Raw genomic sequence first — 24,259 nt, forward strand, 5'->3', positions numbered from 1 at the left:
GATTCTCAGTTGGTTTGTTTGCAAAAAAAAGAAGAGCATGTACTCTGAACTGCAGTGTTTTGGTACCTGCATGTGACATCAATTTCCATAGATTATTGACCTTGAAGATTCATAACAAAAATTATAGAGAATTCAAGTTGTGAGAAGAGGCATTTTTATAGAAGTTCTTTCTATCTTGTAACTTTAAGCAACTAGCTATATTCAGAGAAATATATCTGAAGTTTTTTCTAGAGCAACAGCATAACAACATCCAGAAGTATAAAGCTCTGTTAAAAGATAGGTTGGGAAAGTACACTGCATAGAGGAATTTCACTTGACAGCATAAAAATATGGCATAAGGAACTAAGTATGCTCTCAAACAAGAGCTTTGAATTGTATTTAGAAGCCATTAACATCTATTTGGACAAGGCAGTTGTTCAGCACACTGAATCAAATCTCATTTTTCTCTGTGTAGTGCTGGGGATTGTGCCCCAAGGCTCACAGTGGTATTGCAAAAAAAAAACACCCCAAAGTGGTGCTTTCTTGAGCCAGATGTGGTGCTTTGGTGCCAGTGTGCTGCTTCAAACAAAGGGGAGTCTGAACACAGAGTTCAGGAGATGCATTCAACACAGTTGATTCATGATTATTGAGACCTGGGCTCAGCGTAGGTATTCATTTTGGTTTAAAGTTACAGCTCCTTTGTCAGGCCTAGGATATAAATAAACTCATTCCTTTGGTGCCTCAGTCCCAAAGGATGCAAAAAGGACCATCTCATTTCAGGAGGAGACTTGCTTTACTTGCTTTTCCCAGCCTGTCTAATCAGCTTCTCTCAATTTGGGACCACAGCTGCCAGCCTTTTTTTGGCCTCCTCCTAACAGCTACCGCAGTGTCAAGGGACAGGGAGAAATGCCTCTCTGTCCTCCCTGCGAGAGTGGAAAATTAACCCTTTCGTTTTCTTGCCAGACAAAGTGCACTCCCACCTAAGCCCAGCAATCCACAGACCTCCTAGTGCATCTGGTTTGCTCCACACAACGCTGTAATTGAGTGGAGGCTTTGAACAGCTTTGGTGTCTTTCATTTAGCAAGGTGATCAGAAAGCAGGTGGTGTATTGTTCAACAGTTCCAGACAGGACTAAGTACAATAATTGTGTGTTTTGGTGCTGGAAATGTGTTTTAATTATCATGAATTAACATCAGTTAAAACCGACAGAGCAACTAGTGAAGAGCTGTGTAAACACATTCCTTGAGCTGTAGTCCGTAAGCTGCAGGTCGTGCGAGGAAGTTAGCTGAAATCCAGCGTGGTGGTGAGGCGGCTCAGCTGTTACGCAGCTTGTCTGTATCTTGGATAAACCACTTAGTCTCACTGTCCCCAGTTTCTTCTCTTGTTGCTTGCCAATTTGTAAAATACACTGGAAGTAGTGAAGTGCTTTTGTCTATTTATTTAGATGGAATGATTTGGAGCAGAGATTGCTTTTACTGTGCATCCTGGAAGCACATTTGAAACCTTCTCTATCCTCCTGATACGCAAACACTTGAAATGTGGTATTCCTAGAGGATGGCATTACAGCAGGTAACACTGCACATCGTTAAAGAAAAGATGGCAGCTTTCCATATGTCACCTTTCTAGAGGTAATCTAGATTAGGATTCATTATGGATATGCAGGCTGCACAGCATACCCACTGCCCAGATTGCATAACCCAGTCTCTCATGTTGCCAGAAGAAAAGGAGCCAAGCAGTTACCAGCATGGTGGTTGTTAGACTGTGTTACCCAAAACTAAACTCTTAGGGAAATTAAGAAGAAATAAATTTCACAAATTGCTTGTACTCATTTGTATTATTAACTATTATCATAATCTTCTGGTTTTATAAGAAGAAAAATATAATTCAAGAATAACTCACCAGAAGAATAGAAAGGGATCTTAACAGTAAAGAGGCTTGTTAGATTTCAGAAAACAGAAACCTTAAATTATCTGAATGCAGTCTTTAATTATTTAAATTTTTAATGAAAAATAATTTTAAAAGCCAACATGAGCTGTCTCACGCAAATTGATTTCTTAAACCATTTAAAATCATTTAGATGCTTCACTTTTGTCTGTGTTGTTTCTTCCTTTATTCCCACAGCACTTTCCCCTCTGCCTCTGCGGATCAGAGTAGCTGCCTTCTGCAGAACAGCAATCTCATTTTGTTTACCTTGTGTTTCAAAGAGAATTGAACGAGTCCAGGATTCGCTTTCTCTAAACAAATACTGGCAAGACAAAGGTATCACAGCTATTCTAGGGACAAGAGGTTTGTTGAGATGGAGAATGGTAAAGACTGGCAAGAAAAAAAGTCAATGTGTTTTTATCTGAAAAAAAAAAAGTTAATCCTTTTCACAGCCTCATTTTCTTTGCTTTTGAGATAGCTCTCCTTTTTCATTTAAGTTTTAGAGTTTTTCAGGTAAAGGAAGCAAGAAACCGAGGTATTTTCTTTGTTCCTGTCAAGTAGCTTGAACAGTTTGAGAACAGAAACCAGTCAGAGCAGTGTGATTAGCGTAGCCAATTAGGGTGGATTTGCATATTCACAAAAGGGCTATCAAGAAATAATTCTGCAGAGATAACACAAGTGTGGCAATGCCTGTCTGCCAATCAGAGCACCCTGGCTCGGGTGGTGTATGGTAATTGAGAAATAACCATAGCGTGATCCTGCAGATTTGGCACCCGGAGCCAATCCACATGCTGGCACTACACAGCCGGGGGAGAAAGTGCATTTGTGAGACGGTAGCCATGCGATACCCCTGCAACACTGGAGAAGGTTAATCTATGATCCATTTACCTAAAATGCAACAGCATCTGCCAAATGAGTTTGTTCTTCCAATATTCATTCCAGCTACAACTTGTGCTAACTGCCACTTTCGGGGGTGCAGCCTCATCAGGAGTTTGGGGCACTTGGCTTTCAGTGAGATGGCAGTTGGCCGAGGACTGAGTGCCTTGCAGCCCCTCTGGCCCTTCAGCTCAGCCAGTGGTCCACGACCATGGCGAGGTGCTAGGTGGTGCACTACACAAGGTGCAGAAGGTGAGCTTTGCACCATGGCCTAAAGGATGGGAGATAAAGCTCTGCTTTCTTCTGCCCCAAAAGGCCTTTTGCCAAGGTGTTATCCAAGGACCAGGTACCACAGCAAACACGAAGCCTTGTAGACTGTGTCGGATAACAAACTGGGGTGGATGATCACAGAGGCTTTAGTATTGTATCTGAAAGTGAAAAATCACCTTATATACCACAACAACAATCCATCCTCCGTCTCAGTGTTTCTCAGGCTCTCACCGCTTGTCATCTTTTACCAACAACCACATCACCTCAAGCTTTCACGTGAGCACGACTGTGGTCGAGCAAGTGGCACACAGAGACAGCTGCCACCCTGCGCCACCGTAATCTGCATCTTCAGGATGCTCTATTTTCTTACCGAGGGGCTGACAAGCGATTGGCTGCAGTGTGCAGCATCCATGTGTGCTGGTGTTAGAAGGAAATACAGTGATCTTTATCCTTAATGCTCTTGACTCCTCTTTGGTGCTGGGGGCTGAAGTCATGGTGTGCAATTGCAACAGGTTGGGTCAGGAGGGACTCCCTGGAGTGTTCTCCCAGGTACAATGACACAGGCCACATTCAAAATTGTTAAGGGAAAGGCAACACCACAAAAATTAACTTGTGGTACTCACTGCTACAAGATATTGAGGAAAACTTAACAAAATCCCTAAAAATTACACCATTACACAAATTATAAGTTTATAAACTGGTATCCTATCCACCAGGGTAAAGACTATGAGCTCTCAACCTCCATGCCTCAAAGAGGCAATAACCACATTTAGTTGGGGAGAAATGTCTCCCTCCAGGAAGACTTATTTTTTTATAATCATCCATGATAGGGATTTTATACCTATCTCTGGAATACTCACTGCTGATTTATCTAGTCCAGTAACCTATGTAAGATTTTTTTTTTTTAATGGTCTCAGTCTGTGAGTATCCACAATTGGCTCTTTCCTTCCTATCCCCTTTGTGGCACCAGCTCTTTATTAGAAAGTTAATAAACTTTGTGTATGTTCTAAAGATAATATTGAAAACTGCAAAATTGTGTTCTGCATTTTATAATTGGTGTGGAAAAAAGGGGGAGATCTAATCCTATTGGGCCTTCTCTCTCTTTTGCTCTCTCTCCCTTTCTCCCTTTTGATGGTAAGCAGCAAATTTTAATTAGCTTCATTTCCACAATTCAGTCATGCATATGTAATCTTTGTTCACACTTTTATAAAGCAAAATTAAGTGAAAGAAATTGGGTAATAATAGAAAGCTTGTCTGAGCAGAACAAATGTGAATTATCAAACATAAGGAAAGATGACTGGGACTACATGGCTTGAAGTTGTGCAAGGTTTGAGGTGATTTTTCTGAAACGGGAAAGCATAAATAATGCATAGAAACAGGTGCTGATTATCCTGTTTTGGGCATCTTTTGTTCATTATATACTTGGGCTGCTGAGGTACAGTGATAACTACCGAATGTGAGGAGACTGCTTAATAACAGCTTTCTAATGTTTCTCTTTTATCATGAGCTGAAACTGTCCCATGAGCTTGTCTAGTTAATAAAAATCACTTTGTGAACCCACTGTTCTCAGATTTGGTATTGGAGCAGATCACTGTACTGGGCCTCTCTCTTGATTATAGCTGCAAAAGCTCTTCTGCCGTTTTGCATTGTAATTTAAAGGTTTCCTAATCCATATACTCACCCTCTAATTAAATGTTTCCAGGGGTTACCTTGGGAGCCTTCAGCGCTATGGTTTGAAACTAAAACTAAAGAGTGCATTAAATTTGTTCCCCCTGGGGTGGGACACAGGAGGGGGGAAGTATGTTTTCATCCCCTGCTACTCTGGATTATTTGAAAGCGTGAGCATGTCCAGAATTACAAACTTCATTATTTTTGTCATCTAACATGAGAAGATGCAAATGTAAAGGGAGACCATCAATGTGTCTAAACCTAGATTTCAGCTTACTTTACAGTCTAAACAGTTATTTTAAGAAGCTATGAGTTCAGCAGCAGCAGCTAAAACCCAGAACGTCCTGTTGATGTAAATCAGTCTGTGGGTGCCCAAGCTGCGTAACAAACACTGATGCGGCAGATGCCGAGGCCTTCATTAGAGGAAACGTAAAGACATGAAGCACGTTGGCATTAGTGCCTATAGAAGTAAAGTTTGAAGCCCAGTTAATGTTAAACTCATGAGCAGATACTTTCTCTTCAGCACCTGGTCACCCAATCGGCCAGACTCCACCAGCCGAGCAGCTTTAGGAGAAACGCCTCTTTTTGTTCCTGAGAAGGAGCTCCTATTACAGGAAGTGAATTTCAGCCTTGAGTGGTTTCCTTTTTTATTTTTTTTCTCTAAACCTGCTTTGCTGCCCAGACTGGGATAACCAAGCTCTGTTAATGGTTAACAGGGCAGCTGTAATCACTCAGAAACTCTGACTTCGTCCTGCTGGGGCTGGGACCAAAACCTGCCTTTGCTTGCAGCGGAAGAGGCAAGTGTTGAAAGGAGAGCAGTTCACACCGCAAAGGGCTGGAGAACGGCAGCTTCACTCAGTACAGGAAAGAGAAGGAAAATCCAAAAGGAGCAAGAAGTGTTTGCCATAAAGATAGGTAAGAGCTGAAACACTTTCCTGCTTGGCTTATTGACTCAGCGGCTGTTGCTAACAAAACCCACAGGTGTGGCTAGTTGAGACGTGTTCATCGTACCTGACTGCTCTAACCTGTGCGTCTCGGTCAGAGGGGCAAAGAGAGAGAGGATCTATTTGCTGAGAATTTGAACGTCAGAGAGGGCAGGAAGGCTCTTCCCTCCCCCTCTCACAGGGACTGCTTATGGCAGGACAGATATCCCCTTCAGACTGTTCTGATCTCATTGACGATAGCCATGTCCCTGAGTTTGAGGTGTCTCCTTGGATCAAGATCACTTTGGCCTCAGTGTATATCTGCATCTTTGTTGCGGGCATCTTGGGCAACAGCATCACCATCAAGGCCACCAGGATCCTGCAGAAGAAAGGCTACCTGCAGAAGGAGGTCACAGACCACATGGTGAGCCTGGCCTGCTCTGACCTGTTGGTCATCCTGCTGGGCATGCCTGTGGAGTTCTTCAGTGCCATCTGGAGGCCCTTTTCCGCCCCCAATGGCAACATAGCTTGCAAGCTCTACTGCTTCCTCTTTGAAGCCTGCAGTTATGCCACTGTGCTGCATGTGGCCACCCTTAGCTTTGAGAGGTATGTGGCTATTTGCCACCCCTTCAAGTTCAAGGCAGTCTCTGGACCCCGCACGGTGAAGCTGCTCATTGCCTTCGTCTGGGTGACATCTGTCATAGTAGCTCTGCCCCTGCTCTTTGCCATGGGCACGGAATATCCCCTGGAAACCATCGAGGGCTACCAAGGTATGACTGCCTGTGCCAAGCCTAAGCCCAGCCACCACCTCCCTGATCTGAAGCATAATATGACCATCTGTACCAGCCTCTCCTCCAAGTGGTCTGTCTTTCAGGCCAACATCTTCGGCGCCTTTGCTGTGTACATCATAGTGCTGGGATCTGTCACCTTCATGTGCCGCAGCATGATGAAAACCCTGATGATCCACAAGGAAGGAACTGTGGCAGTGAAAGTTGGACTAAGACACCAGGAGCAGTACCTGAGAAAAAGTGAGAGCTCGGACAGCAAGAGCTCCAGGAGACAGATCATCTTGTTCCTGGGTAAGAGCCCTGTCCTACTTTGCCTCCCCTCTCCTGTCGCCTTCCCACACAGGAAGAAAACCCAGAACCTCCATTTTATTTCACCAAGTTCCCCCAAATAGAGGATGATGTATGCCTTGAAATTGGTGCAGAAGGAGAGAGAGGGATATTTTTGATTGCAATAATTATTTTAAGAAGCCTGATTTCCCTGCATGTTTTTGACTCTTTTTGTTGTTAGAACAAGTGGGAGGGAAGAAGAAGGACAAATCCATTTGCTGTCTGCTATTTATGTTGTTGGGTTATACTGCATGCCTACATGCAGCAATACGGGTAACAGGGCACTGCTGCTTGACCTTTGGGATAGCAATAGGCAATGGTTGCCTGGATATAAAGTAGCTCTACTTGCATGTTTCGCCATTAAATTACAAATATGTGCATGTTTAGTGAGGCTCTTGATGGGAGGGAAGACTTGTCTTGCCATATCTGAAGCTTGTCCCACTCTGAAGGCATGTCCCTGTTAATTAAGGATGGTCCTTGAAGGCTACTTACTCAGCCTCAGCCGTTGTGGCCGTGTTGCATCTGAGCATTAAGCTGGGCTGGAGAGTTGATTTGGTCTTGCAAATTGCTGTTGCCCTCTTTGATTTTTTTTTCCTGGTTTTATTTGAAGGCCTGTAACCTTGGAATTATGTTTGATTCTGATCTCTCTCCCCACATTTGTCAGACAAAAACTAATCAAGCTGTCATTTCACCAACTTGGAATCCTTCTGGGCTGTGATCCATGTAGTCCCCACGTTTGTTGGTGCTCTTAGAGGCACCTTTAATCATGCTCTGGCTGAATTACTGCTACTTCTTGTTTTGTTGGGTTGCTTAATACGATACTGGATATAATAAATGAACCATCTAGAGTATGAATGCACAGTAGACCTAGTATTCTGTGTTACTTTTTGGTGCTCTGCTTGATATTGCAGAGGGGGAATTGAAACTTGTGGGTCTGTCTGCTTCTACAGCTGTAAGTAATATTTTTTTTTTTGAGCATTCTCTGCTTCCTCATCTAGTCCTGCTTTTGTCACGGTCTATAGTTGGGGCATGAAGCTGCAGGATAAGGAGCCTGGAGTGCACCCAATTCCCTTTGTGCTGCACCTGCATTGGAGTTGGAAACATGGTGAAAACCTGTCATGCAGACAAGGCATATGACTCAAAGGTTTGGGGAAAGGGTGGAGCTGCGCAGTGCACTAGCTTCAAATGGGAGATGTAACACTTCAGGCTGTACAGAGATCTTCCTCATTCTCAGGGTGTACATCTAAAGAAGAAATCATCTCCTCGCGCATGGCGTCTGATAGCCTGGGGCGAGGGGCCCCATATGTGGGTGATTAAAAAGGCTCTCAGTATCCTTGCTCCACCAAAAGTACTGATTTCTGGGGTAGAGGCTTAGCAGCTAATGTTAAACACAACATGTTGCACAAAGCAGAAAAAGAGATAAGGCTCTGCTTTTTAAGTGCTACTGTGGGATCCTTAAATGTCTGTGGGTCTCTCTCCCTTTGTAAATTATCATCCACAGCTACATTAAGGCCGAGTCTAAGATCCAAATCCTGTAGCAAGTTCTAGCTAGGTTGAGAGATGAAGGTAAATTGCTGCGGCTTTTCTTCCCTTCCTTGATTATTGCTCTTGCTGGGTGATGGTCTAATGTGGAATAGGGCAGACCTAGTGCTGCCTGCAGAAGTGTTAAAAAGCTAAATGAAGTGATTGGCTTGTCCTTTATCTTTAGAGAATTTGCCGCCAATATCTGATGCTCTCTCTCTGTGCTCTCAGCTTTCTGAAGCCAGTAGATACTTCCGTGAATTCTCAAAAATTATTTCAGTGGCAAGACTCTTAAGATGAGTCTTGCTAATTTACTTGAGTTGGGAAATAAATTAATAAACTGAAGAGAAAGAAACCGTGGCCTGCATCCCTGAGAACAGTGCAAAGCAATTTAATTTGGAGATTTCATAAAAGTGATGCTTTAGGGCAATTTTAACCCAGAAGAAATGAACATATAAATTGTTTACAAATCGCTGAATTTAAATATAGTGATTTAGAAGTCCTCTTTGTTTTTCATTTAACAGATGGGTCAAATTAAAACAAATACTTGTGCATTCCCAACATATTTCACTTTTAATGTGAAATGTAAATGACAGCATATAGCATGATGTCTTTGAATATCTAACAGCAATAAAAACAATTTAGCATTTTGTTCTTCTAGTTGTTAAAAGTGATAAGTTCTATAAAACAGAGATTAAATTCATAAATCTCCTGATGATGAGAAAAAGTTAAGTAGAAGGAGACACAGGAAGGAACTGATACTTTTTTAGTGTCACATTATTGTGTAGCACTTGAGAAAATTCAAAAAATTAATTGTAAATGTTGAAAATGGAAGACTACTTGCCATACGTAGTATTGACACTTGTATGATGGGCTCCAGAAGGGGTGACACCATTACTGTGATGGAGGAGGAAGGTGACGAAGGGCCAAGCGAGGAGAGGCCCACCATGCTGGGCAAGTTGAGCTCATGTAGGGAAGAGCTTTTGTCCAAGGAAGGTGGCTGCAAGGTTCAAGTCTTTCAGCTTAAAGCCTAGACAGATGGGTTGGGGATTTGAAGTCTTTGGTGTAGAGATGTCAGTTCCTTCTGTTTCTGGCTACCTTGCTACGCTCATGGTGGAGAGGAGGGTCTGGCCCAACGGCTGCAATAACAGCTCTATGCCTGGTGTTGGGGAGGGGGTACTTCCAGAGGCTGTTCAGCTCAAATTTTGGGAGATTTGCTTCAGTGGAGGAATGGGAATTTGTCCCAGTATTTTGGAGAAAATCAGTTCTGTTTTTACAAAGTAGGCTGTGCAGTGTGATTCCTTCCAACTTCTTTCCCACTATTGCTGTTGGCTTCAACAAAAACATGACAGCTCATGTCTCTGCTTAATGCTCCTGCTCCTGAAGTCATGCATTTTGTGCTTTTGGATAGACTGGGGCATACTTCCTGGAGTCTGCTTGCATGTGATTTATTTAATCATCTCTGAGTCACACGGTAAAACTCCACTTCCTCTAGTGGGTCAGCCCATCCATACAAGCAGTGTAGATCAGACTGGTTGACACTGTGTGGGTTACCCATGTTTGTTGGTGCTAAAGCAGCTTTGGTCATGTCGGGACAGCAGATCTTTCTGCTAGTGAAGGGCTACAGGGGTCTGGATGAGTGTGGCCTCTCATGAATAGCAGGGAAAATATAGCTGAACTTAATTTTTTGAGTGGTTCATGGCAGCATTTGTTAATAAAAGTTTCTCCACTCCCAGCAGCAGAAACTGGATAGCTATAGTGCTTATGAAAATACTTTGTAGATGGCACTTTGATGAAACACAAGCTTTTAACAGTATTTAAAACCTCCTAATCCTTGGCCTACCCCAGCAGGGATTGATTCAGTCTTTGTGGCTACTTGACCTCATCTTTCTCCCGAGTCTGTTAAGAGCAAGGCAGTGACCAGAGGGCTACCTAAATGGTCATGAGGTGCCACTGGGAACCTCTTTCTGCTTCAACGCCTGAGCTCAGGCCCCTGCCACTGCAGCAGCGAGCCCTTAGGACAGGGTGAGTCTGGAGACTTCTATGTGTTATTATTTATATTATAACGGGGTTTTAGCAAACAAAGAAGGAGAATGTAATGGAAGGATCCTGTAAGAGAGACATCCTGCTAGTGCGATAATTATAAATGTTAAAAAAAGAAGGCACTTTCATAGCTGAAACTAAGTAAGTTAAAAATCTTTAGGAAATGTTAACAGGTGGCCTGCTTACTGGAAAAGGGGAGCAGTATGGAACAAGCCTCCAAGCAAGCTGCTGGTTGGGTGGGCTTCGGCTTGCTGGCCGAGTGCCTGCTCACTGGCCATGGCTACATCCTTCTTAATCTGGTCAATAATATAAAGCCACATTTATACAAAAGCAGCTGTATGGTTTGTCGTTGGACTAAATTTGACTGGCCTGAACTTGTGCTCTACAATGAAGTGACTTTTTGGTGGTGACTGTTAAAACAATGCCAGGTTATTCCGTAGCAATACATAATGCCACTGTAAACACCGTGGGCACAGGTGTACCTGGCCATAAGGTAAATCTAGATAAAACTTTAAGTCAGACGTTAAAAAGACCTCTTAGAACTTAAACTGGAACACCGTTTTTTTCCCATATACCAGTGCTGGCGGATTAATGTTTTACTCAGAATAAAGGTATTGTGTGTAGAAATAGCCTTTCCAAAGATCACTAAGGAAATGTATTTCGTAAGGCACTTGGCAAATGGTTTCTCAGGAGGCAGATTACTTCAAGTAGTTGTGAAAAATACGTGGTTGTCATCTAGAGATGACTCAGGCACAGTATAACTCGACAATGGTAGGACTTCTGTTACAGGAAAATTAGATGCTTCTTCGCAGGCTGGAAATTGGCTGGGTTTTTTCCTTACTGAAAAAGGTAAAGCTTGGGGATAGAACAAAAAATGAAAGAATAACCTAATTGATTAGATTCCAGAACACAGCTCCAGTCCATGTTCTTTAAACTCTGCAAAATTGACACCTCTTGGTTCATTTCTTTAATAATTCCACTCAGCTGCCTTTCTTCAGAGACTTTGTTGGAGAGGTGCCTGAAGATAAATACATTGTAGGTTGGGTATGATTTTCATCTCTGTGTTTTATATGGCATCTCCATCCATATATTTCCCTGAAAGGGCTTCGAATTACGCAAGAGAAGTAGGAGTGCTACCAATGCACTGCAAAGGGTAGCAGGGGCTGAGCAGAGAACATGAAATACTTAAACCAACAGACCAGGGTCTGGTCATCCAACTGAATGGGACACCCACCCTCTGCCACTAGTAAGATTTTTCTTTTAGGTGCTGCTTGCTGGAAAAGAGATAAAAGCAAAGGATTTACCTACTGGTGTTCAGTAAAATTTGCTGTCCTCTTCTCTGCAAAAGTATTAACCTGGTATCAGCGGCAAAACCGATCAATGCTACTGAATGTTGGTAGCACAAAACCGAAGCTCAGCTATTGAACAGATGACAATGGAAAGGCTGCATTCAGAGATTATGGCTTCTTAGGGCAATTCTGTATAACCTACCTCCTCTGAAGAGCTCTCGGACTTCTGCTGTTTTTTTAAAAAAATACATAGCCACGGTAAAATAGACTCACGGCAAACTTCCAAAATCCAGATATCTGTATGTTCAGTTTTCCCACACTGTAATTTAAAAATGAACATAAGCAGAAACCAGCATAATTTTCCTCCCTATTGTGCAGAAAGCAATTTATCTACTGCTGCTTTTAACTGGACTGATACAATAGAAGATTGTGCTTTGGCTGAAGTAGGCAGTCTTCCTTTCCTCCTACGTTGAGGGATGGCAAAATGGTACAGAAAGAAAAAGAATGGAAGAATAGGGACTAATTGAGGCCAGCACCCCCAGGGTATTTAAGACTTTTCTAGTTTTAATGGAAAAATCAATGTGTGATTACGCTTTGCATTAGAGTACTTAAAAATTGTTTCAACATGAGAAGCCTACAGCTTTAAAAACAACCTAACCCTGCAAATACTGTAGTCAGAGAATCACATTCACCACTGGTGTAATCAGATAATTCTCCATATGTGATACCCTGGCAGATAGGTCTCTGTGGACATGTGACTACTGTCTTTGCTTCTGTGCATGAGACTCCCACGAGGACGACGAGTGCTTTACTGGTGCTTAGTGAAAATTGTGGCCATGCTTTTGTCTCTCAGTGGATGCCTACAAGGAAACTGGTGTTTCACCTGGTCTGATAGTGAGCTGTAGGTTGCTTCAGCCTAGCTAGTCCTGTGGCACATACAGCACAAGTATCTTGCCACTTCTTTATGCCCTACTATCTGTGTTGTCCAGAGACTAAGTGGACAGCTGAGATTTCTTAAGTACTTCTGCCTTATACCTGCCTCTGCCCGAACTCTTTAAGCCTCATTAAGTAGTTACCACTGTTGGCCGTGAACTTAGTGTTATTGATCTCTCTCTTTTACAAGCTGTAGATAATAAACCTGTATTGACCCTTGGTTCTTCCAGCACCCCTAGGTATATGCTAAGAGAAAGAAGGAGGAAAGTGCAGGCAACATCCCTCGCTGCGGTAGCGTGAGCCAAGAAACAGGCAGGGTGCTGCTGCCTTTGGGGAGCTGAGGTCTGGTTGTGCCATCTCAGCTTCTGAAAAACACAATCTGTATCATGGCAAACTCTCTCTAGGGCATGTTTTTTTTTTTTACAAGTAGAAGCCTTGGAAGCTGTCTCTTTCTTCGAAGAGTAGATAAGAAAGCAGGAAGATTCATTTCCATCGAAGTGGAGAAATACAGATGTTGCTCCAGGTATGAAATGATTTGTGGGAGATAGCCCTCAGACAGAATACATTATGTAACCCTGTCCCATCAATTTTGGTCTACTGCCCTCATTCTTTGGTCAAGAGACTATTGCCTTAAGCATTAATTTTCCAATTTCTCTCTGTTTTCTTGCTATCTTTTCCAAGCCAGACACCATCTGAAATGCAGATTGCCCTTGCAGCTCCCCAGTTTCAGTAGATAGGACTCATTTGTGGCAAGTTCACAGATGATTTATTGAAGCCTTCACCTGTGAAAACTAAATGCATTATCTATTCCTCTATTGTTTCATATTCCGATTATACCGCATTTTACAAAATTAAATCTTTTGTTTTCCTTGCTGATGTTAAGACCATTATCTTTAAACAATGATTGCTAGTCTGTGAGTTTTAATGGAAAGAGCTTTAATATCTGAGCATTTATTAGCAATGTGAAGCTTTCCATTTTATCCTACATAAGGCAGCATTTGTGTTAGAAACTGAGAACCAACCAACTGCCAACCATTAGGTTAAAGATTATTTTTTTTACCCTTTCATTACTGTGAGTTCCTAAATGTATAATTTTATGGATACGTAGTACATTTGAAAAACTAGTAAGAAGGAATTTTAAAATTATGTTTTCCATTGAAGATAAACAGTTAAGATTTCAACTTACATTTGGCACAATGTGCTGTAGCAATTTTCTAGCCTTTTTTGAGGCCGTTGTAAGCATTTTATGCTGCTAGATGCCAGCCCTATACCTAAGTGAAAAATCAGTTATCCTTCTGATCTCTGTTGTGGATGCATAAGTAATATCAAGGTCAAAATATTATGAATTAAATGAGTCTGCCAAGAACCTCTTAATCGTATAAATAGTGACTTACATGGAAAGGTGAAACTGAGAAAGAGATCTGGTATTGTTATGAGCTAACTTTTCCTTATTTCCCCTTTAGCTGTTTTCAGGCCTGTGGTGGTTGTGTTTAATTCTCTCCCAAAAGCACTTACTATGATTGTTTTTAGGAATTTTTAAAAGAAGGTATTTCAGTTGAAAGCAGAGCTTATGTTGGGGATCTCCCTGACAGCAAGTGTATGCTTGTTAAGGAAACAGAGAGAGAGTTCTGTGAGCACTCAGAAACTTGACATCCATCTGCAAGCAGGTGCACATATGTAATTAATACCAGGATACTAAACCTTACTCATGAGTATAAATAAACTCAGACACAGAGGTGCAGAAGATAGCATTGCTTAGCTGTACATCCTTGTCCTCACTCAGCATAAATGGTTTTCTGTTCTCATGTTTTGTTACATGGCATCTGCACAGATATTCAGGAAGCTGTTCTGCTCCGATCTCTAGCTGAATCCTGCAAAGGAGCTCAGATACAGCCCCTTTCAGAGGGTAGTCTAAATATTCTGTCCCTGTTCATGTAGCATTTCTGCAAATCCACCTTGCTTTGCTCCTCCATATAATCTGCCAGCTTGCTTTTTGTTGAATGTAATGATTGTCTTACATAGCTAAAGGAGGGGCCGCATCACACTCAGTCTTTTGTTTTAGTGGTATATCTAGCATGGTGTTGCTGAAGGTGATTTTGATTTGAAGAAATATTAGAAGACTGTCCTGATTATTCCTTCCTAGAAAAGTCCCTGGAGTTCAGTATATGTGTACTCCTTCTATTAAATTGCAGTAACTACAATTATTCTAGCACTTTTTCCATTAAGCATTAAATTTAAATTGAGGAACTTACTGTTGTGGAGGCCAAATGTAAAAGTGGGCTCCAAAAGAGATTAAATGTAACCTTGAAGGATCGTGCTGTCAAGAACAAGATACAATCTCCACTTTAGAAAGTCCTGATACTGCTGAGTGCCAGAAACTCGGTATGAATAGTACAGGAAAATCCCTCTCTGCTTGTTCCTTCTCCTGCAGATGTCTATGTGAGATCATCATGGAGAGAAATTAATGGACAGATGAATCGTAGATCTGTCCCAGTATGTCTGCTCTTAATCTGAAACTTTCTGTATGTGCCAAAATAGGCAAGTAATCAGAGTCTGCCTTCAGGTACAGGAACATGAGCTTTTTAAGATAGTAGAACAAAAAGTTTGCTTGGACAGGAGAAAAATCGATTAAAATGCTCTCCCTCAGATTTTGGTTATTTTTTTCCCAAACATAAACTTTTCAAGAAGAAAATGCATTCAATATTGGGTGTGGGTTTTTATGTGTGTGTGAAAATGTGTCTCGTTTGATCTGCTCCAGTATTTGTTGATTTTTTTTATTTCCTTTACTTCACATTCTGTCTCTCTATAAAGCCAACTTTTGAGCTCCCTGACTCTGAAAATAAAACTGAACTTAAATTTGCCCCTTGAAGGCATTAAGAATGAAGGTCCTCACCAACTAAGTCTCTTACTCCAAGACCAATTGTATGAGCTTCAACAAGGCAAAATACCAGGTCCTGCACTTGGGTCCCAACAGCCCCGTGCAACACTACAGGCTTGGGGAAGAGTGGCTGAAAGCTGCCTAGTGGAAAAGGACCTGGGGATATGGTTGATAGCTGGCTGAATATTAACCAGCAGTGGGCCCAGGTGGCCAACAAGGCCAATAGCATCCTGGCTTTTATCAGAAATAGTGTGGCTAGCAGGATTAGGGACATGATCATCCCCCTGTACTCAGCCTCAGCACTGGTGAGACTGCACCTTGAACACTGTGTTCAGTTTTGAGCCCCTCACTACAAGAAAGACATTGAGGTGCTGGAGCATGTCCAAAGAAGGGCAACAAAGCTGGTGAAGGGCCTGGAGCACAAGTCTTAGAAGAAGCAGTGAGGGAACTGAACTTGTTGAACTTGGAGAAAAGGAGGCTCAGGGGAGACCTTATTGCTCTCCACAACTACTTGAAAAGAGGTTGTAGTGAGGTGGATGTTGGTCCCTTCTCCCAAGTAACAAGTGATAGGACAAGAGGAAATGGCTTCAAGTTGCACTAGGCAAGGTTTAAATTGGATATTAGGAAAAATGTTTTCATTGAAAAGATTGTCAAGCATTGGAACACACTGCCCAGGGAAATGGTTGAGTCACTATCCCTGAGCGTATTTAAAAGACGTGTAGGTGTGATGCTTAGGGACATGGTTTAGTGGTGGACTTGGCAGTGCCAGTGCAACGGTTGGACTTGATGATCTTGAAGGTCTTTTCCAACCTCAATGATTCTATGATTCTTAGTAAGCTTAAGGACATCTGTAGAAGATAAGTTCTTGAAACTGCTATGATTGAGCCAACAATTAGTATTAAACGTTTAAGGTAACTAAGGATTGCAGTTCCTTCAGCGATGAGGTATACAGAGATTCAAACAGTCTTTATTGTGGACACAACTTTCACATGTCAGGTTTTTAACCACTAGATAAGAACTAATGTGGTATGGTGAAGGACAAACAGAAGTCAAAAGCAAGCACGCCGATCAAGTTTGCCCTTGCCCTTCAGACAGTGAAATTGCTAAAAGCCTTCCAACTTTCTGTCACAAGCTTATTCAACAGATCTTTCTGATCAGTTGAAAGAAATGCAGGTCTAAAGTGGATGGAATAGGTTGTCACAGGTGTTGAAAAGATGGTCTTTAAATGATCTTTTTGTCTTGAAAGCTGAAATAGCTACATTCTAGTGGTAGTAATGATGACACCAAGTCCTGCCAAAATGTGTAAAAGCATCTATTGGTCTTTGCAGATGTGCACATACCTCTGAACATCTTGGACAATGATTCTAGGAGTGTAACTTAGCTACTGAAGTATAATGGTTTAAAATGTCTTTTTTTTAAACTTGAACTTTTGAAAAAACACAATGTCTAACTACCCATGTTGAGGTTGGAGAAAGGGACTACTATGATGACTGGAGAATGAGGAGGCAAACCTTTAACAGAAGCTAAAACAAGGTTGTATTGTTTAATGTAGCAAAATGAAAAATATGTCTGGCTTTGAGTTGTCTGTAAGTCCACTGGGGCAGTGAGTACCAAGGAAAGAGGAAGGTCTGGTTCGTACCCTGGTTTGAAAATCTTGCAAAACTGATTTTGCATAGGTAGCAGCCATATGCAGAGTGACCCTGGGTACAACCAATGTGATCGCATTGTGCAATGAGTTAAGCTCAGCAGTGGTGCAGTGCTGCTTTAGAAACTGCCCAGGGAACCCAGCCTGTTTAAGTTAGGCCTTATGTCAAGGAGTTCGCAATTGCCTTTGTTTGAGTTGTAGGGCCAAGGACCTTCCCTCCAGCATGCACAAATCTTCCTCTTCAGCTTGGAGACTTGAGTCTGAAGGTTGTAGTACCCTTGATTAACTATGAATTTACAGAGTGTTAAATCTATATTGACTATGGATTTGTTAATTTAGCAAAAAAAAACCCAAACAAACTAGCAATAGAAAAGCAAAATGAGAGAGGAGTTCTGAAACTGCTGTCTTGCTGGTCTGGTGGGTTCGAAGGACCATCACCCCTCAATTGGAGCAGTCTCTGAGCAAAGCCAGAGCAGATCTGATCTCTGTGCCTGTGGAGGTTTGTGAGTGTATAGCTCATCTCTCTTTCAGTGCTTCTCTTGTGCCCTTTCCTAAAAGATTTTCCCCACCTAGTGTACTTGGAGGCAGCCTTGGGGGAGTTCATTGTTAAAAGTTAATGTCTGGAGATTGAAACTTTCCATTGTCTTGATTCCCTTTCCTTTTCCTGTTCCTGCTCATCTACGTGTCTACCGAATTCTAAAAAGCTTTTTGATAGTGGCTTGATCTTCAAATGCCCCTTTCTATTTGTCTTCTGGTCCAAGCCAACATTTAAATGCATTCTTTTCTATTATAAAGAACATATTGACAATTTAGGAAACGTTGTCCTGCAGTGCAAATGCTCTATATTACAAAATATCGCCATGTTCTCTGCATTGATCTAAATGATGGCCTTGGCACAAGAACTAATAGGTCTACAGGGGCCATGAATGAGTACAGACAGAAACGAGAGCATTTCTAATCATGAGAAGGATATGTTCAGGGACAGCCTTCCAAATGGAGAGCTGGACCAAACTCTTTCAGTTTCCGGGGCAGAGAATGGAATGTGATAATTTCTGCAAGTCCAAGGTGTAGTTGCCCGCGCCGGGAGCGGAGGTGTGTCTCTGGCCATAAAGCCCAGATCTCCTCTGGGTTGGAAGGAAGAGGTTATGTTTATTGCTCCTTGGTGTGGCACTGCATGACTCTGTATCCTTCTTTGGGAGGGTGATGAACTTGCAAAGAAGGTCCAGCAAGCTTATCCAAGCTGAACATTTTCTTGGCAAATACTTGTTTGCCAAAAGGAGACTTTCAGAAAGCTGGCCTGGGACCACGCAGCCTGGTGCACACATGGGTCTCTGCCTGTAAATGAAGGATCCATTTCCTGCGTGTTTTGGTCTCTGAATCAAGGGCAAGATACCACCTGTGCTGCTTCTCCTCTTGCTGCTGCAGATCCACTCTGCCAGCTTGCCTTGATACCCTCCTTCACAGCCTCCGTGGCCGTCAGTCTCCCTGTGCCTGATGACTAGCGTTCAAAAGCCTGCCGCTGAGCCCCCATCTCCAACAGAATTGCTTTAACCTTATCAAATGGAAGTGAAATTTAAAATGACTTAATGTTTATTTGCTGACAGGCAGGAATGTTGTCTAAATTGAGTGTCACATCTCAAACGCAGTGCTGTAGGACTAAGTCATAACCTCTTGTTGGCCTTCAATGAAGTGATGTTAAGTTTGGGGAGTGGAGGTATTATTTTGGCCTCCCTGGATGTATGGATAGCATTCTCATTTTGAAGTTTTATACAACGAAGTTATATTTGATATTTGCATAATTCAAATAGATGAAATCCTCAAACAGGCACAGAAGACTTGATTTCATTAACTTGGGATGCAGCCATTCCCATCTCTCATGCAAATGGCAAATACCTTTCCTGTAAGTATACTTTAAAGATTCATTTCTTTCTCTAATCAAGTGGTGAAATCCTACCCACGGGAACCAGAATTGATTTCTTTTCCCTTCAGACTGAATAGCAGAGACCTTATTTGGGTTAACTTCTGTCATGAAATGTAAGGTTAACCCTTCTGCGTGCTGCAAATCAGCTCAATGTGTTCCTGTTTGCTGCTCCAACACACTGAAAATGTACACGGAGCAGTCGTCCTGCAAACGGAGCTGTCAGCTCTGCTGAGCTCAGGTCAGCTCTACCGATTGTCAACAAGGATCTATTTCCATTGAAACCCTGACCTTGAAGGCTGTTTTTTAAATCTCCTCCTGGGCCTTGAGTGTTGTAATTGATTATGGTTGTTTTGCTTTTAGTCTTTAACAATCAAGGTGAAGAATTGCTTCCAAATTTGTTAAGATGTCAGGAGGAAGGCAGCTTCCCCACACCGCATGGACGGTGTCAAGGAGCCACAATGGATTCCTGGCAAGCCTTCCATGAAGCACTGAGGTTTCTGGTTGGAAATGGAAATTGGACAGAAACACTTCTCTCTGGGAGCTGGCACCTGTGCCTTGCTCTCTGTGAGGGACCTCCTGGGACATGAGTGAGCTCCACTGCATTAATGCAATTTAATCGACATCAGTGGAGAATTAAAGGTATCTGATGTTGGTCTAAGTAGTCTTAGGGAATAGTCCCTCACACTATGTAATCTGAGCCCATGGCTGGGACTCCTGTCCACAGCAGTGCTTAGGTGAATTTTTCCCTCTCCTTACTACAGAGTTGTCCACATATCTTTGTATGCTATTTTCTGGTTCACCTTCTCGGTAATAGAGCTCTGCATTTATTTGCTGTCTTTCAGATATATCGCTTTTCACTTCAATTGTCTTATATTAGTTGAAACTGATAGCCTGACCCCTTGGCCACTGTGCTTCTCTGAAACATTTCCCAGTGTTTTCATTGAAAGCAGGATGCTCTGCTACATTCTAATGAAGAGCTGCTTTAAAAATAAACAACAAAAAAAAAAAAAAGAGGAAAAAATGTATTTTTCTTGGTAATTTGGGATGCTTAGTTTTCTGGTTCTTCTTGTCTTAGAACACAAAGTAGTCATTGGGGATGTTTTTTTTCGCTGCACTGAAAGTGAATTTATGGTGTGCCTCTCCTGCCCACTAGCCTGGCCTGCAGAAGAAAGCAGTAGGAGGTCAGCTGTATTGAACGGCTCAAGAAAAGCCAAGATGTCCTGGATTTTCCTCTTGTATGAAAGGAAGATTTGACTCTGTAATTGGCACTAATGAGTAAACTCTCCCTTAAGTGTATACACATTGTGGTATTTGGTCTCTAAAATTCCTAGTGTGGAGATGCACACTGGGTAGCAAGCACTGAGCTTGCTCTGATGTTTCGATTCCTACATCAGATGTCAGCTGCCTTTCACTATGAGTTTCAAAGCTCAGTACTGTGGTTCCTGAGAGCTTTTGGTACGTCCAGCTTTACTGCTTCATTTAGTTACACCTTGCACTGCCCCTTCAAACCTCCGAGTTGCCTGCGCTGCTGGGGCGTGCAAGGCCCAATATCTGATATCAGCTCGAAAAAAGAAAGCAGTAGACAGAGACATACTGTGTCTTTGCTTTTCTAGGGGTTCACGTGACACTAAAAAATGTGGCTTTTTGACACTAGGGAATGCTGAAACAGTCTGTATCTATATACACCCACAGACGTGTGTACATGTGTATACATACATACATATATAGGAATATTGACTAATTAGGAGTAGCCATTCTCACCAAACCATCTGTTGGATCTCAAGACACATTCCTCATGCTAAGTGGCTTCCTTACACTTCGAAGTTACAGCAGCCCAGAGCCCTCTTGGTTGGCAACACGTTGCATTCTATAACAAAAGCAGCCCAAAATAATAGGGCCTGAAACAACTACTTCGTCTTTGTGTACCTGGAAATTTTGGAGATCTCTTTTCAGTTTTGGGGTGGGTTTTTGCTTTATTGGTTGGTTTGTTTTAGTCTTTAAGCAGGCTCAGCTCAGGGGGCCCCAACTTCCTTCCTGAGCAGCCACATTATTTTGGAAAAAGCCTCGTTCAGCAAAAGCCCTAAGAGCCCAGAGAGTGAGCCAACACCATGTCTGTCGGGGTGCAATGGACATCAAGGCACTGAATTCAGTAGGAGCTAGAAGCATTTCAGGCTTTTGGTGACAACTGACTGAACTCTACTGAACTCTACTCTCGAGTCATTTCAGGTCAGGAGTAATTGCCATCTTTACATGACTATTTTCAAATTCTTCATCCCTTGAAGCAACGCTGAGAAAGTCAGTGTCCCTACAGTTCAAATCTTTATTTAATTTTCCTACTATCTTACTATATCAATGATTCTGATCATTTTTGCTTAATATGGTTTTAAGGAGAAAATTCTGAGGCGTGAAAAAATCTGTTTCAAGTGAAACATCATGCATTTGATCCAAGGACTGATGTTCTATAGGAGGAATAGAAACAAAAATCTCATGATAACCCCTCTGCTTTCCTAAAATAGAAAACCTGCCTAGTTTAATGAATATAAATGAATGTACATTCACTTCCTTTTTTTGAGGTTACTAAAGCTGATTAACATTAGGTACCATGATTTATTTAAAGCAGTTGAGTAATTATTCTGCTTCCTATCCCATGAACATGCAACTTATTTATTACTGAGGGTTTGGTTTTTTTTTAAAGTGTACCCTTGAAATCACATTGGGGACATATCTTTGTCATCATCAGAGTTTTAAAATAAATATTTTTCAATAAGTAATTCTGGTATACAAGCAAAGAAGAAAAATTGGGCAACGCTATAGAAATTCAATAAACTGTGATGCATCGTCTTACAGGAAAGGACCTGAAATCCTTAGGAGTGAAATAATGTATCGACAATTTGGGGTTACACAAGTAGAATTCAATATTCAGCATAATTAAATTAGAAATGGATAGCTTCAGCAAAACAACACAGTTTTTCATATAAAATTTAGAACGGGTGAAGCTACTTTGCTTTATTGTGACACTGGGTGGATCAAGGTGCTTTGGCTGAGAGTTATTTTCCAGCAGATCATCATAAAGTGACTTGTATGTGTTGGCCTTTCCTGTTATGTTAGTCTAATGAGAATTTATTCTCTGCTTGCTTGTAGAGGCTGCCACAGCTTCTGCTGCGTTGTTAGTTCTGCCAAGCAGGTTAAGTTACTCTGTCTAGGTCTATCTTTGCTAAAATTGCATCTTTTCTCCAAGCATCCATCCTCAGGACTGAGAAATACAGAGAAGTGAGCAGGTGCTGGCTGCAGTCAGAGGTGGCCAGGAGCTGTGCAGTTGTAGAGATTTTGCAGACTTGTTCCTCGTTGTCCCTTTTGTTACCTTTAATAAGCTGGCTGTTGAACAGAAATCCCTTTAACCTGGTTAGAAGTTGTTCTCTAAGTTTGCATAGTTGGAGAAATTATTGGAGTCGTCTTTGGGCTGGGAGCACTTTAATTCCTCATGCTTGGTAATTGTCTGTAAGGGCATGTAAAGTTGTGTGTGAAGGAAAAGAAACACTGAGATTCTTCAACACGATATTATTAAATGTAGTAATACTGGTTTATATTAACTATCACTTCAGTACGAAAATTTGATTTCAGGATTAATGGCTAAATCATAGGCATCTCTAGCCAAAATAAATGAAACTGTTGACGTGAGCACTGTCAGAGTTCCAGTATTAGGTCTGCCTTCCCACAGGAACACATGCATAGTTCTCATTAATGTTTGCAAGTTCTGTCTATGTACCCGTAGAGGAACATACACCACTTAAAAGCTGGGGGAAAATCAAAAAGAATCTGCTCTGGCAGTTTCCTTACCAAAGCACTTGAACATCATCTAAGGAGTATTATGGGACAGAGAAAAGTTCTGCAGGTGGTGAACTTTATGGCAAAGTTGCATTTCATCCTCAGACCAGTTGTAAAAAGACAAGTTAAAATAAATCTTCTACATTCTGCAGATGCGCAGACCACGAATAAAATGCAATTCTGTAAGCAACCTATTATGGCTATAATAACAACAAGTTAAAAAAATTCAGAGCAGCTGGAGGCTGCTCATTTAGAATCACTAGTTTCTGAAAACAACAATATCCGGTAGCCTATCCTGACTTAGCAGAAGCAGTACTGATTTATATAAATGTAGGTACTTCAGTGACGTGTCTTGTAATTTACTACTCGGTAGTATTTTAGAGACTAATCTGAGACCAGGGGCCCATGCTGTTATGCACTGTACAGACAAGAATAAAGAATCTCTATGTTGAAACATACACAGTCTATGTAGTTAGAACCAGAAAGAATGCTAAAAAGGAAATTCGACATACACGATCTTCTCTAGCTATTATTAACACAGCTGTTGCAAATTAAGTGCATGTATTAAATATTTTGAAACTAGATAATAAATGTTTATTTACTGAAGAAAAGTGGCCCAGCTACTTTTGAGAACTATAGTCTATGTGACAACTGTGTAACATGTTTTAGGTAATTCAATCTTGCATTTCCTGAAAATGCACGTGCAAGAAATCCTCATTGGAAAAACAGTTATTTTCCTTTGAAGAATTCACCATTACCAGGAGCTCCAACATGTGTTGCATTTTTTAAGATATTCATCATGGGTTAGTGGGTGAAAATGAACTGCAGTCGAGTGTCAAGGGGAGATGGATTTGAGCAGCAAGAAATGCTGCTAGTACACTTTCATTGTCAGCCACCTCTGATGCTGGTGGGGGAAGATGAAGAGGATTATTTTCACCAGCTTGTAGCTGCTCAGAGGAAAAACAACTTCTGTGCATTTGCAGATTAGGCTAGACAGAGGCTTTGCTTTTCTGCAAGTTAATATAACTTGCATTGAGCCTCTGAAATGCAGCCTGTTTGTATTTCTCCCTTTGCAGTGTTAGAAAACTTCATCTCTCCCTGATCTGCATTTGAATAGTCTTCATTTTTATCCCTTTTAGATAAGGGACTTCCCTGCTTTAAACACTTCCTCTCTCTCTTGTTTGAGCACAGAGGTGTTGTGAGGTGTCTCGTGGATTTTTTTTTTTTTTCCATCTTGAGCCTGTGCAAAAGTCCAACTATTTGCTTTACAGTGTCTCTGGTTTGTCATTGATGGGCAGTCATATTTCCAAATGGACTGACTACAGCTCTCCTGAGTGAGTCTGTTTGGTCTGATTGTGTCTTGGAGCGACACAGGGAGAGCCTGCAGGCTTGTTTCTTCGTAGTCCTGCACATTCAGATGTGTTGGTGCATCAGATGTCTGCTTTGTGCA

General features: G+C 41.7%; 1 protein-coding gene across 1 annotated transcript in view; it reads left to right on the top strand.

The window, feature by feature from the left end:
• The first annotated feature begins 5,850 nt into the window (after window positions 1-5,850).
• GPR39 (G protein-coupled receptor 39) overlaps window positions 5,851-24,259 on the top strand; it is an 83,107-nt gene continuing 64,698 nt past the window's right edge. The window contains exon 1 of the mRNA XM_009987171.2: window positions 5,851-6,718. Within this exon, the coding sequence (XP_009985473.2) occupies window positions 5,851-6,718 (868 nt within the window). The remainder of the gene's footprint in view (window positions 6,719-24,259) is intronic.

This window comes from Tauraco erythrolophus, chromosome 8 (assembly GCF_009769465.1).
Source record: "Tauraco erythrolophus isolate bTauEry1 chromosome 8, bTauEry1.pri, whole genome shotgun sequence".
NCBI classification, from domain to species: domain Eukaryota; kingdom Metazoa; phylum Chordata; class Aves; order Musophagiformes; family Musophagidae; genus Tauraco; species Tauraco erythrolophus.